General features: G+C 40.6%; 1 protein-coding gene across 11 annotated transcripts in view; it reads right to left on the bottom strand.

Moving 5' to 3' along the window:
- Positions 1–16,187, bottom strand: part of LOC129828755 (neurexin-1a-like) — a 311,088-nt gene extending 294,901 nt beyond the window's left edge. For 8 of the 11 annotated variants that reach the window (XM_055889944.1, XM_055889938.1, XM_055889945.1 and 5 more), the window contains exons 1-2: positions 15,994–16,186; positions 12,379–13,768 (exon numbers count right to left, since the gene is read on the bottom strand). In XM_055889944.1, coding sequence (XP_055745919.1) covers positions 12,379–13,093 — 715 coding nt within the window. In that variant the 5' untranslated portion in view covers positions 13,094–13,768; positions 15,994–16,186. Of the gene's footprint in view, positions 1–12,378; positions 13,769–15,641; positions 15,878–15,944 lie in introns of those variants that run through there. The other 3 variants (XM_055889943.1, XM_055889939.1, XM_055889940.1) reach the window with 3 other exon arrangements.
- Between the last annotated feature and the right edge of the window lie 238 nt (positions 16,188–16,425).

The following is a 16,425-nucleotide window of genomic DNA, read 5'->3' as shown; positions in this document are numbered from 1 at the left end:
TGCGCTTTCTCATTCTACAGTTACAAATAACAACAACCAATCAGAATATTAAGTAGCAGACTACCTGTCGGCTCTTGGTCGTTGCAGCCTATCCTTCTCCTCTAACTTTTAATTCAGTCATTTTAATTTCATTAACCATTTATTAAATATCTCCTAACTTTTGCCACACACTGAGGCTCTATGACTGTAGCCTACTGCCGCTTTGATGACTTATGATTGGCCAACAACAACAACATGCTCCACTCTTGTGTAAAGCAAGAGCAACAGCATAAATTATAACATTTTCTCTCTATACTTTTTATTTTACCTTTATTTAACTTGGCAAGTCAGTTACGAACAAATTCTTATTTACAATGACGGCCTACACCGGCCAAACCTGGACGATGCTGGGCCAATTGTGTGCCGTAGTGACGCCTCTAGCACTGAGATGCAGTGCATTAGAACGCTGCGCCACTCGGGAGCCTATTACAACTGTAGCGTTCAGATTTGTACGACCCCTTCTGGACAATTACACATATACAAGCCCTGTGACAGTCATATCACATCCGACCCAGACCTGTGACATTATTTAGAATTCTAGATCCAGACCTTCTCCGGTCCCGGATCGGGTTTCGGGTAGTCGGGTACAGGTGGATCCGTGAAGACCTCTACCCTGCTGTGAATATTACAACAGGCTTTTACTGTGATTGCTTGTTGACTGTTGAGAACAGTGGAGAGAGAGACAGAGAGCGGGAGAGAGAGAGAGAAGCATGGTCTAGGTCTAGGATTTCACCCACTTCATCAGTACTACATTTGTATCATTTCCTTTCTAAACAATTGATTGATATGAAATATGAAATGTTTACTGTGATGTAAATATTTTGACCTAAATGATATACTTCCTCTGTTTCCTTAAAATGCATTGATGCATTAGGTCTCTCTCGTGAAAGAGGTCTAGATAAATAAAGGCTATATAAAGGCTATATAAAATATACACTATCGTTCAAAAGTTTGGGGTCACTTAGAAATGTCCTTGTTTTTGAAAGAAAAGCAACATTTTTGTCCATTAAAATAACATCAAGTTGATCAGAAATAAAGTGTAGACATTGTTAATGTTGCAAATGACTATTGTAGCTGGAAACGGCTGATTATTAATGGAATATCTACATAGCCGTAAAGAGGCCCATTATCAGCAACCATCACTCCTGTGTTCCAATGGCACGTTGTGTTAGCTAATCCAAGTTTATAATTTTAAAAGGCTAATTGATCATTAGAAAACCCTTTTGCAATTATGTTAGCACAGCTGAATATTGTTGTGCTGATTAAAAGAAGAAATAAAACTGTCCTTCTTTAGACTAGTTGAGTATCTGGAGCATCAGCAATTGTGGGTTCGATTACAAGCTCAAAATGGCCAGACACAAAGAACTTTCTTCTGAAACTCGTGAGTGTATTATTGTTCTGAAAAATTAAGGCTACTCCATGCGAGAAACTGAAGATCTCTTATAACGCTGTTACTCCCTTCACAGAACAGCGCAAACTGGCTCTAACCAGAATAGAAAGAGGAGTGGGAGGCCCCGGTGCACAACTGAGCAAGAGCACAAGTCCATTAGAGTGTCTAGTTTGAGCAACAGACAAGTCCTCAACTGGCAGCTTCATTAAATAGTACCCGCAAAACACCAGTCTCAACATCAACAGTGAAGAGGCGACTCCAGGATGCTGGCCTTCTAGGCAGAGTTGCAAAGAAAAATCTATATCTCATGCCAATGAAAAGAAAATATTAAGATGGGCAAAATAACACAGACAATGGACAGAGGAAGATTGGAAAAAAGTGTTATGGACAGACGACTCTATGTTTGAGCTGTTCGGATCACAAAGAAGAACATTCGTGAGACATAGAAAAAATGAAAAGATGCTAGAGGAGTGCTTGACGCCATCTGTCAAGCATGGTGGCGGCAATGTGATGATCTAGGGGTGCTTTGGTGGTGGTAAAGTGGGAGATTTGTACAGGGTAAAAGGGATCTTGAAGAAGGAAGGCAGTCACTCCATTTTACAACGCCATGCCATACCCTGTGGACAGTGCTTAATTGGAGCCAAATCCCTCCTACAACAGGACAATGACACAAAGCACAGCTCGAAACTATGCAATCACTATTTAGGGAAGAAGCAGTCAGCTGGTATTCTGTCTATAATGGAGTGGCTGGCACAGTCACCGGATCTCAAACCTATTAAGCTGTTGTGGGAAAAGCTTGACCTTTTGGTACGTAAGAAGGGCAAATCAAGCCAATCCAACTTGTGAGAGGTGCTTCGGGAAGCATGGGGTGAAATCTCTTCAGATTACCTCAACAAATTGACAACTAGAATGCCAAAAGTCTGCAAGGCTGTAATTGCTGCAAATGGAGAATTCTTTGAACATGGCAAAGTTTGAAGGACACAATTATTATTTCAATTAGAAATCATTATTTATAACCTTGTCAATGTCTTGACTAGAGGTCGACCGATTAATCGGAATGGCCGATTAATTAGGGCCGATATCAAGTTTTCATAGCAATCGGAAATCGGTATTTTTGGACACCGATTTGGCCGATTTAAAAAAATATATATATATTATTTTTTTACACCTTTGTTTAATCTTTCTTTAACTAGGCAAGTCAGTTAATCTACTTCATCACAATCCCGGATCCGGGAGCACCCCCATCAGTAAAAAAAGCTGACTAGCATAGCCTAGCATAGCGTCACAAGTAAATACTAGCATCTAAATATCATTAAATCACAAGTCCAAGACACCAGATGAAAGATACACATCTTGTGAGTCCAGCCATCATTTATGATTTTTAAAATGTTTTACAGGGAAGACACAATATGTAAATCTATTAGCTAACCACGATAGCAAAAGACACAACTTTTTTTTCCACCATTTTTTTCCTGCATAGGTAACTATCACAATTTCGACCAAATAAAGATATAAATAGCCACTAACCAAGAAACAACTTCATCAGATGACAGTCTGATAACATATTTATTGTATATCATATGTTTTGTTAGAAAAATGTGCATATTTCAGGTATAAATCATAATTTACCATTGCAGCCACCATCACAACTCTCACCAAAGCAACTAGAATAACTACAGAGACCAACGTGAATTACCTAAATACTCATCATAAATCATTTATGAAAAATACACAGCGTACAGCAAATGAAAGACAAAGATCTTGTGAATCCAGCCAATATTTCAGATTTTTTAAGTGTTTTACAGCGAAAACACAATATAGCATTATATTAGCTTACTACAATAGCCAACCACACAACAGCATTGATTCAAGCCAACAATAGCGATAACGAATAAACCAGCAAAAGATATTAATTTTTTCACTAACCTTCTCAAACTTCTTCAGATGACAGTCCTATAACATCATATTACACAATACATATAGAGTCTGTTCGAAAATGTGCATATTTAGCGGCACAAATCGTGGTTATACAATGAGAATAGTAGCCAAGCTGCCAACAATATGTCGGGAGAAATCTTGGGAGAGGCACCTAATCTAATCAGTAACTAAATTTAAACTTGACTAAAAAATACAGGTTGGACAGCAAATGAAAGATACATTAGTTCTTAATGCAAACGCTGTGTTAGATTTTTAAAATTAACGTTACTACAACATACAGCGTGCGTTAAAGCGAGACCGCACCGAAATTAATGGCGGAATATGAGTTTTACATTTTTCAACAGAACAACGAATTAACATCATAAATAGTTCTTACTTTTTGATGAGCTCCCATCAGAATCTTAGGCAAATTGTCCTTTTTCCAAAAGAATCGTTGCTCGGTTGTAGATTGTTGCCTTCAACGTTGGAATTAGCAGTAAACATTAGCCATGTGGGCCAGACGTGCCCAACTCCCTAGAACGCAGCACAAATAAATACCCGAAAATCGCAATATACTGATATAAACTGATATAACTCGGTTTAAAATAACAACATTATGATGTCTTTAACACCTATATCGAATAAAATCAGAGACGGATATATCTAAGGGCTATAATGGGAGCTTTCTAGAACGCCATCCTGAGGTCTGTCTTGCGTCATGACGAAGAGAAGAAAGGGAGGACCCCACGTTGCCAGCCCATTTATAAGGCCTCAGATCTGCCTAGCAACTCCATTTCAATACTCACTATTCGCTGACATCCAGGGGAAGGCGTATGCAGTGCATCTCAACCAATAGAAGACATGCAAATTAATAAACCGACCTCAGAACAGCCTGCAGATTTCAGATTTCTCACCTCCTCATAGGAAAATTGCTCCAACTCGAGTTCTGTTTTACTCACAGATATAATTCAAACGGTTTTAGAAACTAGAGAGTGTTTTTTATCCAATAGTAATAATAATATGCATATTGTACGAGCAAGAATTGAGTACGAGGCAGTTTAATTTGGGAACGAAATTATTACAAAGTGCAAACAGCACCCCCTATTGAGAAAAGGTTATTTTCAATGACGGCTTATGAACGGTGGGTTAACTGCCTCGTTCAGGGGAAGAACGACAGATTTTTACCTTGTCAGCTCGGGGAATTCAATCTTCCAACCTTACAGTTAACTAGTCCAACGCTCTAACCACCTGATTACATTGCACTCAACGAGGAGCCTGACTGTTACGCGAATGCAGTAAGCCAAGGTAAGTTGCTAGCTAGCATTAAACTTATCTTATATAAAACAATCAATCAATCATAATCACTAGTTAACTACACATGGTTGATGATATTACTATTTTATCTAGCGTGTCCTGCGTTGCATATTATCGATGCGGTGCGTATCGTTGCTCCAATGAGAACCTAACCATAAACATCAATGCCTTTCTTAAAATCAATACACATAAGTATATATTTTTAAACATGCATATTTAGCTAAAAGAAATCCAGGTTAGCAGGTCATATTAACCAGGTGAAATTGTGTCACTTTTCTTGCATTCATTGCACGCAGAGTCGGTGTATATGCAACAGTTTGGGCCGCCTAATTTGCCAGAATGTTACGTAATTATGACATAACATTGAAGGTTGTGCAATGTAACAGGGATATTTAGATTTATGGATGCAATCCCTTAGATAAAATACGGAACGGTTCCGTATTTCACTGAAAGAATAAACGTCTTGTTTTTGAGATGATAGTTTCCGGATTCGACAATATTAATGACCTAAGGCTCGTATTTCTGTGTGTTATTATGTTATAATTAAGTCTATGATTTGATAGAGCAGTCTGACTGAGCGATGGTAGGCACCAGCAGGCTCATAAGCATTCATTCAAACAGCACTTTAGTGCGTTTTGCCAGCAGCTCTGCTGTTTATGATTTCAAGCCTATCAACTCCTGAGATGAGGCTGGTGTAACTGATGTGAAATGGCTAGCTAGTTAGCGGGGTGCGCGCTAATAGCGTTTCAAACGTCACTCGCTCTGAGACTTGGAGTGGTTGTTCCCATTGCTCTGCAAGGGCCGCGGCTTTTGTGGAGCGATGGGTAACGCTGCTTCGAGGGTGGCTGTTGTCGTTGTGTTCCTGGTTCAAGCCCAGCTGGGAGCGAGCAGAGGGACGGAAGCTATACTGTTACACTGGCAATACTGAAGTGCCTATAAGAACATCCAATAGTCAAAGGTTAAGGAAATACAATTGGTATAGGGAGAAATAGTCCTATAAATACTATAATAACTACAACCTAAAACTTCTTACCAGGGAATATTGAAGACTCATGTTAAAAGGAACCACCAGCTTTCATATGTTCTCATGTTCTGAGCAAGGAACTTAAACGTTAGCTTTCTTACATGGCACATACTGCACTTTAACTTTCTTCTCCAACACTTTGTTTTTGCATTATTTAAACCAAATTGAACATGTTTCATTATTTATTTGAGGCTAAATTGATTTTATTGATTAATTATTTTAGTTAAAATAAGTGTTCATTCAGTATTGTTGTAATTGTCATTAAATATCGTCCGATTAATCGGTATCGGCTTTTTTGGTCCTCCAACAAACGGTATTGGTATCAGCGTTGAAAAATCATAATCGGTCAACCTCTAGTCTTGACTACATTTCCTATTCATTTTGCTCCTCATGTCATGTATATTTTCATGGAAAACAAGGAAATTTCTAAGCGACCCCAAACTTTTGAATGGTAGTGTATATACTGTACATGAAAGTAATGTATGGAGGATAAAAGTAAATTACGTTTACACACATTTTTTGTGTGTAGTATTTTCACACATATACTGTAGCTCTAAATGTCATGTTAGCATATACACTGCCTGCCACCATCATCATCTTGATAATTGTTTGGCCTTTTAACACCTTGTTTACCACATACATCTTTGTTAATTAGAGTATTTTTACAGCATTATTTGTCTTGACAAGTTGTTGATAGCCAACTACTTTTTTGCCAAAGTCACATGGACTAAATATAGACACAGACAGCTACTCCACCCGCCTCCTTCTTCCTTCTCTCTCTCCCAAACCCCGCCCCACTTCTTTTTTCTGTTCCCCCTCTCCTATCCTCCCTTTTCTTTATCCTCTTTCCCTCCCCTCTCCTCTCCCCTTTACTGTCTCCAACTCCTCTCTTCACTGTAGGGAAGTACGTCACCACACCTCGGTTGGACAGAATTGGGTTACCACGTGGACAAGCTGCTGTGCTACTTCAGAAAGAAAGCCCAAACCACAGCATACTGTCTGCCAGAATGAATAACTGCAGAGGAAAGATTTCATTGTGGCACAACATGTTGTAGGCAACCTTAAAACAGATTGCATTATGCTAATATGACATTGCATTATGTTAATATGACATGGCAAATGATCAGTCTTTTCTCCTATGAAAGGTCAATGGTTTGTGCACGATCCCAAAAAGCCGTGAAAGCTGTGTATTTTTTTCAGACAGTCAGTATTATGGCCATGTGCTATCCTTATGGATTTCAATATAATGAAGTACAGTTTCTGCCTATAGTATATCACATCCTATCAATGAGGTAGCTAACCAAAATTATAAGTGTACCCAATCTTACGAAAACCTAGAGTTTATGGCCCCAAAGAGACAGCAAACCAAGATTTGGGTTGAGCTTCAAACTTGCTCCTCAATACCACCATCAACCATCGTCCACTCCATCGTACTACCAGCGTCCATCCCACCATCAAAATCAGGATTAGTTTAGATCATGAATCATAAATCCCTCAGATCTACCAAAGACAGCTGAGTCTGTGTGCAGTCAAAAACACGATTTCCTTTGTTTTATATATATTTCCACACTATGAGGTTGGAATTATACTGTGAAATTGTGAAAAATATGATAACGTCCTTTTAGTGTAAGAGCTGTTTAAAAAGACTGCCTGAAATTTCCGCCTGTCGTGGTGGAATGGAGTTTTGGCCTTCCATGGTGACATCACCAGGCGGTAAATTGGTTAATAGACCAATAAGAAATAGAGTTCCAAACGTCTCTGCCAATAACAGCTGTTTTCAGTGTTCCCCTCCTCACTCAGACCACTCCCAGACAGCCTTAGCAAAATTCTACTTTGAGAAATGTCTCTTTGCTAAGAAGCATTTTTTTTTAAACTATTTTAATTGAAAACAATAAAAGTATGGTACTTAATTGTTACAAAGAAAGGATTTGATAGTAACATAACAACAGCTGCATTGGCCCTTTCAGATTGGCTGCCTGGTTGAGTTCCTTTAGGCCCAAAGCAGCCATTTTTCTCATAATATCAAATCAAATTAAAATTGTCAAAAAGAAACAAAAATAGCTTCTTAGTAAATAACAATTTCTTGAGCAAGAATATTTCTAGGAATTCTGGAAGTGGTCTGAGTGGGGAGGAGAATATGGAAAACGAGTTGTTATATTGGCAGAGAAGTTTGGAACTCTTTTCTTTTGGTCTATTAAATCATTTAACCAACAAGATCTCCTGGTTTTACCAATTTGACTTCAGATTCGAACGTTTATCCACGTTTCTTCAAACGTCAAATTTCGAAGTGTTTTTGACACCGTGGCTTGACTCCTCCTTCTCAAAACCCATTGGAGGAGAACGTCAGGGGAGAGGGACCTCTGGCTTTCTCATCCAATTGGTTTTGAGAAGGAGGCAAGGAGAGAGGAGAGAGGACGGGAGGAATTTGTAATTGAGATTCTCCCATTTTCTATTTCTATGGTTTCATACCTCTGACGGTACATCATGACATTTGGATAGCTCAAGAAAGAATAGCTGCCTGGTGTCTATATGTTCGTACTCAGCAGAGGGAGAAATGGAGAAAGGAAGATGGTTCCTCTCAGGACAGTGGCAGCCATGATCCGTTCTCACTGTATTCTCACTCTGTCTTCCTCTCCCCTCACCAGGATTATTATTCTCCCGACATCTGACATGCAGGAGGCCGGGCACACACACACACACACACACACACACACACACACACACACACACACACACACACACACACACACACACACACACACACACACACACACACACACACACACACACACACACACACACACACACCAGGCTTACCACACACGGCACAGTACCTCACTGTGTTCTGCACATGCATGAACAATAGAGCAATTGCAGAATACTAGGGTCAAGCCTAGTGAGGCAGTGTCTTTACACACCAAAGCATAGAGGGACACACACACACACACAATGGTATGGAAAACACAGTGAGGTGTTAAGGTAACATAGATTTGTAGGTCATTTTAGTCATTCATCATCTGTCATGCAATGTATATATGTATATACAGTGGGGAGAACAAGTATTTGATACACTGCAGATTTTGCAGGTTTTCCTACTTACAAAGCATGTAGAGGTCTGTAATTCTTATCATAGGTACACTTCAACTGTGAGAGACGGAATCTAAAACAAAAATCCAGAAAATCACATTGTATGATTTTTAAGTAATTCATTTGCATTTTATTGCATGACATAAGTATTTGATACATCAAAAAAGCAGAACTTAATATTTGGTACAGAAACCTTTGTTTGCAATTACAGAGATCATACATTTCCTGTAGTTCTTGACCAGGTTTGCACACACTGCAGCAGGGATTTTGGCCCACTCCTCCATACAGACCTTCTCCAGATCCTTCAGGTTTCGGGGCTGTCGCTGGGCAATACGGAATTTCAGCTCCCTCCAAAGATTTTCTATTGGGTTCAGGTCTGGAGACTGGCAAGGCCACTCCAGGACCTTGAGATGCGTCTTACAGAGCCACTCCTTAGTTGCCCTGGCTGTGTGTTTGGGGTCGTTGTCATGCTGGAAGACCCAGCCACAACCCATCTTCAATGCTCTTACTGAGGGAAGGAGGTTGTTTACCAAGATCTCGCGAAACATGGCCCCATCCATCCTCCCCTCAATACGGTGCAGTCATCCTGTCCCCTTTGCAGAAAAGCATCCCCAAAGAATGATGTTTCCACCTCCATGCTTCCCAGTTGGGAAGGTGTTCTTGGGGTTGTACTCACCCTTCTTCTTCCTCCAAACACGGCGAGTGGAGTTTAGACCAAAAAGCTCTATTTTTGTCTCATCAGACCACATGACCTTCTCCCATTCCTCCTCTGGATCATCCAGATGGTCATTGGCAAACTTCAGACGGGCCTGGACATGCGCTGGCTTGAGCAGGGGGACCTTGCGTGCGCTGCAGGATTTTAATCCATGACGGCGTAGTGTGTTACTAATGGTTTTCTTTGAGACTGTGGTCCCAGCTCTCTTCAGGTCATTGACCAGGTCCTGCCGTGTAGTTCTGGGATGATCCCTCACCTTCCTCATGATCATTGATGCCCCACGAGGTGAGATCTTGCATGGAGCCCCAGACCGAGGGTGATTGACCATCATCTTGAACTTCTTCCATTTTCTAATAATTGCGCCAACAGTTGTTGCCTTCTCACCAAGCTGCTTGCCTATTGTCCTGTAGCCCATCCCAGCCTTGTGCAGGTCTACACTCTTATCCCTGATGTCCTTACACAGCTCTCTGGTCTTGGCCATTGTGGAGAGGTTGGAGTCTGTTTGAGTGTGTGGACAGGTGTCTTTTATACAGGTAACAAGTTCAAACAGGTGCAGTTAATACAGGTAATGAGTGGAGAACAGGCGGGCTTATTAAAGAAAAACTAACAGGTCTGTGAGAGACGGAATTCTTACTGGTTGGTAGGTGATCAAATACTTATGTCATGCAATAAAATGCAAATGAATTACTTAAAAATCATACAATGTGAATTTCTGGGGTTTTGTTTTAGATTCCGTCTCTCACAGTTGAAGTGTACTATGATAAAAAATTACAGACCTCTACATGCTTTATAAGTAGGAAAACCTGCAAAATCGGCAGTGTATCAAATACTTGTTCTCCCCACTGTATATGAAACGTTCTACTGTAGAATACATCATCATGGGAGTATCAGCATAAACCATCTCCCAAAACCAATAGAGGAGTCTTCCAAAGTTACGTCTGAGAGAAGGTTACTGTTTGGGTTCCCATCCTGTGACTGCTATTCCAGACATATTCTAAATGAGACCATGTTGGCTACTAAGGAGCTACATGCACAAGACAATCAAATGTACGAAATTGTCTATATCATAATGGGAGCATCAGCAGTATTAAAAAAAAAACATTTAACCTTCATTTACCTAGGCAAGTCAGTTAAAAATAAATTCTTATTTACAATGACGGCCTACCGGGGAACAGTGGTTTAACTGCCTTGTTCAGGGGCAGAAAACAGATTTTTACCTTGTCAGCTCAGGGACTCAATTCAGCAACCTTTCAGTTACTGGCCCAATGCTCTAACCACTAGGCTACCTGCCGCCCCTGTGCCCCTGAACCAAAGGAGCCCCTAAATGATGTTTCCTATTTGTATTTCCACCCTGTGAGAGGCTGCTCTCGTCAGGGCTAATACTCCTCTTAGGCTACACTCCTCCAGGAGTCAGTTTCATATTTATGTTCAAGCCCACATAATAAGTACCACCATTGGAATACAGTGTCTGCTCTGAGAATAATTGAAGAGAAGAATATAACTAATGTGGCATGAAGTAGCAGGTGTCTCACTGCAGGGGAATACAGAAATGAAGATTAGGTGTCAGTCCCTATGGGCCCTGGTTAAAAGTAGTGCGCTATGGAAGGAATAGGGTGCCATTTGGGATGTAACCAAGAGATAATGTTGTCTTTACTTCATCAACAAAGCCATTAGCAATGCAACGAGGAAATGACAAACAATGATAGGAAATAGACAGAGCATGTCCAAACAGTAACACCTTCTCAAATGGAATCATTGAAAAGATTCACATTTCCAACATCTGCCTTCAAATCACAGAAGAATATGGTCCAACATTGCACCAACATCTATAGGCCAAGATCTAGCCATAAGAGCACATGAGCAATGTTAGAAGTCCACTATCTTCTCTGAAATGCTAACCTTGAAATCAAGCAAAATGTCACCAAGAAAAGGTTTCTGGTGTATTTCACATTTCTTAAATATACTTAATTTGGAATGCTTAGATGATGCTATTGTAACCACTCATCAAAGATCGATAGAGCAAGATTGAGTTGGAAGAAATGAATACAGGTGGCAGGGCCTCTAGTCTTGGCTACATGATGTTATGGAATACACAGTATACTGCATACAGCACAGGAAGTGGTGGCACCTTAATTGTGGAGGACGGGCTTGTGGGAATGGCAGTAGCAGAATAGGTGGAATGGTATCAAACATGGTGTCTAGGTGTTTGATGTCATTCCATTTGCTCCGTTCCAGCCATTATTATGAGCCATTCTCCCCTCAGCAGCCTCCTGTTGCATACAGTTACTGCAAATATTCTACACATATGTGCCTATTGTAGTTGCTCCATATATTTTCTTTGCATGTGTATGTGGAAATCACTTCCTTCATCTTCTTCCAAATACGTATCGTTTTTAATGACTGGAAACTTTCAGAAGGAGGTAAAGCCATTGGAGATGAAGAAACGTCATAGGTCAACCATTCCCTGGTGACCTCTTCCAGGTAAAGGCAAGACACCTTAGAGAATGAGGAACACCTGCACGTTGGGCTAATGAGCCCTTGCAGGAGCTCAACCACTCATTAACAACCTTACAAACAACTATGACAACATATGTTAAAAAATTGTTGTATAATGATTAACCTATTTTGCACTGGAGGGTAGTTTACTTGAAATTCTTGAATTGGCCTACTAGATAAGGCCTAAAGACCTATCGGGCCTACAGGCCTGTTGGGCTATCCTGGTCTAGAGGAAGAGAATATGTGCATTTTCTGTAAACTGTTGGACTACTAATACCGCTTGAAATGATGGAAAACGATAAATAATCATGTCGTCTTGTTGTTTAGATAAAGGGGAGCTGTTGGATATTGTTAGTAAGACAGACAACGGCCCAAAAGAGAATCCAGATATCTTACCTTCGCTGCAGTCTTTGCCCTGGTAGTCGGTCTGCGAGCAGTCGCACGTGGGTTCATCGTTAATGACATTGCAGACCCCTCCATTTAAACACATGTTGGCTGCTGCACCACAGAGGTCGTTAATGACCCCCGCGCTGTTTAAAAGCGCCGATTCCGTATTGTTGACCTTTATGTCCGTTATCCATCCGGTAAAAGGTACATGGTCCTTGACCACAGCTGATGTTAACCTTAAAGCCACAGATCGTAATTCCGGTGGTATTCCCCCAAGAAACAAGTGGCTGAAGACAGTCATATCCCTTCTTTTCGACTTCACTTCGACCCACTTCACTTCATTGTCCACCATTAGCGTTGTGTTTTTAAAGTTTCTCCATATTGTCACAGCATGCCACTGGCTGTCATTGACCGCTGTGTTGGTTAGAACCGTTGCAGGCTCAGCGCAGAAGATGGAGAATCGAAGACTGAGTTTACCGTTGTGTATTAGGAGTTCTAAAAAGTCGCAGAATCCCTCGTCATCGAAGTACACTAACAGCCCGTGGGAACTCTTAGTTTTCATGTTGAAGCTCATTTCACTCTCACAACATGCATTCCACATTGGAAACCTGGCCCACTGGCCCTCTGCGCCTGTAAACTCCATAGTAGCCCCCATGTCTACCATACAGCACAAGAGAAGGCCTACCCATATTAGATGGGCGCCATGCCGCATTGCAAGAACCATGATGTGACCGAATTGTTCTTTAGGTCTAGGCTACAATACCGCTGAGTCAGATTTCAGACGGAATTGTCTTTTATCAAGCTAGATGAAGTTAGGGGTAAATGTGATGTAATACGCTGACTTACCACTAAGAATTGTGTATGTGAACTGACACATTGTAAACCTAAATTAATTATTTTGTTGTCATAGCCTACCAGCAAGCTACACTAGTCTCCCGAAGAAAATACCATATTTTAATTTAGGACCACTTTCTGTCGCGCCTAAATCCCAATTTCTCAGTCCTATATATTTGTATTTATTCTGTCAATATCTTCTGTCTCTCTATTAGTTTTTTTCTATAATCCAGATTTTCTTCCAAAAACAGGCAATGGTGATTCAGAATCCAATTTCCATCAGGCCTTTTATTTTTCTTGATTTTTGAATGTTTCTTATTTTCGGTGCCAGGCAGCTAGAGCGCACCAGTCGGTTCTACTGCTGTAGAAACGGCGTCAATAACCATCCTATTCACACCAGCGAGAAGTGGCGGGCATCCAGAGTCATTGCTTTTGGCTTCTCACCCTGCATCCTCCGCCAAACAGAACGATTGTTATTGTTTGATTGATTATCGCATGGAGCTTTTCTTTTTTTCCCAAGGCCAGTCTCTGATCCAAAAAGCTTACAACATAATGAGAAGACGATCTGTAAAAGAAAAGCAAAATAAGAACGGACAGTTCATTTTGTTTTAGAATCATTTTGTCTATCAATTTGTCATATCATGTTAGCCATCTTACATAATTATGATATATTCAGTAGAGGATGAATGGAGACGCCAAGGAATTGTGGGGAGCTGCGGTGGCGTGCCGATTGAAAGCACAGGAATCTCGGGATCTAGACTCAGTATTGCCAGGTAAATTATGTATGTTTTGGTTGCAAAGAGAGCACATTCGCTCACACCTGCACGTCCTTATGTGTTCTATATCAATGGAAGATGTATTCTGTCTCAAAGGGTAGCCTACGTCGTTAGCGCGGATACGTTTTCTTTGCGCACACACATTCTTTGCGCACAACGCGGTCGCCTGTCCAACAAATGTCAGGGAAACTTAACATAAGTAAGCATTTCATTATTAGTCTACATCTGTTGTTTGCGAAGAATGTGATGAATAACATTTGATTCGATTCGATTTTCATGTAGGCTATGTATATATGAATGTTTCACTGCAATTAGAAGCAACTTTCTCAAAGCAAATCTAAGCAGCTCACAATTACATAGACATCAACTAGCAATAGTCACCACCACTAGGCCTACATCATTTAATTCAATTACATCTAGAGAGATCGTTTAGAATTGTAAATAGCTTATTCGAAAAAGTCGATCAAAAATGTCTACAGCAGTAGCCTGTCTTATGTAACACACTTCTTTCTCCCCATAGCTATCCCAGGGGGGAGCGGATACTTTTACCTTCCCCTATCAACCCTAATAGCCCGCCACAGGTGACGATATTATACGCCTCACAAAATGCTCCGCATCCAAGCAGCAGCATCCACAATCCTCTCAGCACAGGGACGTTCCATGAACTCTCTCTATACATAAGTAGATCGCATTCTAAATGTTGTGTTAGATAGGATAAGTGTTTTTGTTATTCCAGAGAATCTGCATGTAATGAAACTGCTGGAATATTGTTTGTAGGTTTCCTCGTTATTTCATATTTTGTTTAACTCAGACATTCCAGTAGAATTATTAGACAAGCGCATGAATTCAGAATTTTCAAAGGGGACGAGTTGCCTACCAGACCTCGGTTCAAATACCATGTTAACTATTTAAGTTACTTTCACATACATTTCGAAGGAAGTATTTGCACACGTTCACAAAGTAGTTGCCTACATTTGGAAAGTATTGGCATGCACGGCATGTATTTTTTTTATAGGAAATTACTTGAAAACAGGGATAGAGTACTTTCAAATACTTAAAATCGAAGTTGTTGAATTCGGCCACATTGTTTGAAAATACGAAAATACACAGGAAATAAGTAGCCTATGTAGAACACGCATACTTAAATACGCATGTATTTGAACCCAGGTCTGGACAGGACAGACAGAAAATGACCTTTCAATCAAACCTAAACGAAAATCATTCCATCCAAATAAGCTATACAGTTTGCTAGAAGCCATAATAGACGGGGGATCTGGGACTGGAAATGAGTTACAGAGATTCAACCCATATCAAGTCAAATGTACCATAATATAATGACAGAATGGCATGAAGACAAACATGAGATTCCACAGCTGGCCCCATTACACTGGCTGTCTTACTCTCAACACATCAGATGATATTAAATTGACCCGTGCCTTCTACAGCAAACAAATTTAGCATATAAACGTGTTTTTATAAGGCACTTGACAACATCCCTTAAATATTGCTAACAATAATTAAATAAAATCTGCGGGTGACACAGTTCCAAACGATTATGCATGTTTTATGATTTTTCATCAGCTATTCCGTTGCCCGTCTAGTAGCTGAACCTAACTAGAGAGAAATGAAAGCATACATGGAAAATACAAGGTCTCTTTTTACCTGCATCTAGAATCTGATCATGCATGGATATCCAGGACCGACCCAAATCAGAACCCAAGTCCTCGTTTTCCTTACCAAAGTATTGGAGGACCATCTCTTGTTTCGAACACCACCTTTAATCTTATTTAGGCTACCCCCCAAATAACATCACCATGCAGTGATCTCCGACTCAAACTACCCCAACAGATCCACACTAAAAACCCTCAGCCTCACACTATTTTAGAAAACTGTGAATCACCGCATCATTGATCATCAGAGACCGAAAAAATAAATGAGTTATCTCTCATATGTTCTAAAACTTACCAACACCTTTATAACGATTGAAAGAAGTCAACTCATAACGGTACTTTACCTAGGTTATTCCTCCTTTTCGATCTTCAGAAAACGAAACAAATTTAGATAAACAGAGTCCCGGGAAAATCCTGTAATTTTGGTGAGGGAAAAACGGTGCAAACGGTGCAATCTGCCTCCCTGCTGCGCTCTGCAACAGACTGTCAGAAGGCAGAGACAGCGAGCGGATCACGTGTCTCTCTCTCTCTCTGTGTAGCTGAATGGCTGCCGCCTACTGGAGAGGGGAGGGGCCGAATGCTGCAGCACCTTGGACAGCGCCGTGCGCCGCTGCGCAGGTTGACGTTTATTGTCACGAATCTTGTGCTGGAGGCAGAACTGAGCGATTTCCGTAGATGGGGTAGCTGCAAATTCAAAATTGTCTGTATCATGAAAACAAAAATGTGCTTTTTGGTCTTAATTTAAGGTTATGGTTAGGCATTAGGGTTAGCAGTGT

Source organism: Salvelinus fontinalis, chromosome 30 (genome assembly GCF_029448725.1).
Source record: "Salvelinus fontinalis isolate EN_2023a chromosome 30, ASM2944872v1, whole genome shotgun sequence".
NCBI classification, from domain to species: domain Eukaryota; kingdom Metazoa; phylum Chordata; class Actinopteri; order Salmoniformes; family Salmonidae; genus Salvelinus; species Salvelinus fontinalis.
The sequence above is the reverse complement of the archived record's forward strand: the minus strand, read 5'-3'. Positions and strand labels throughout refer to the sequence as shown.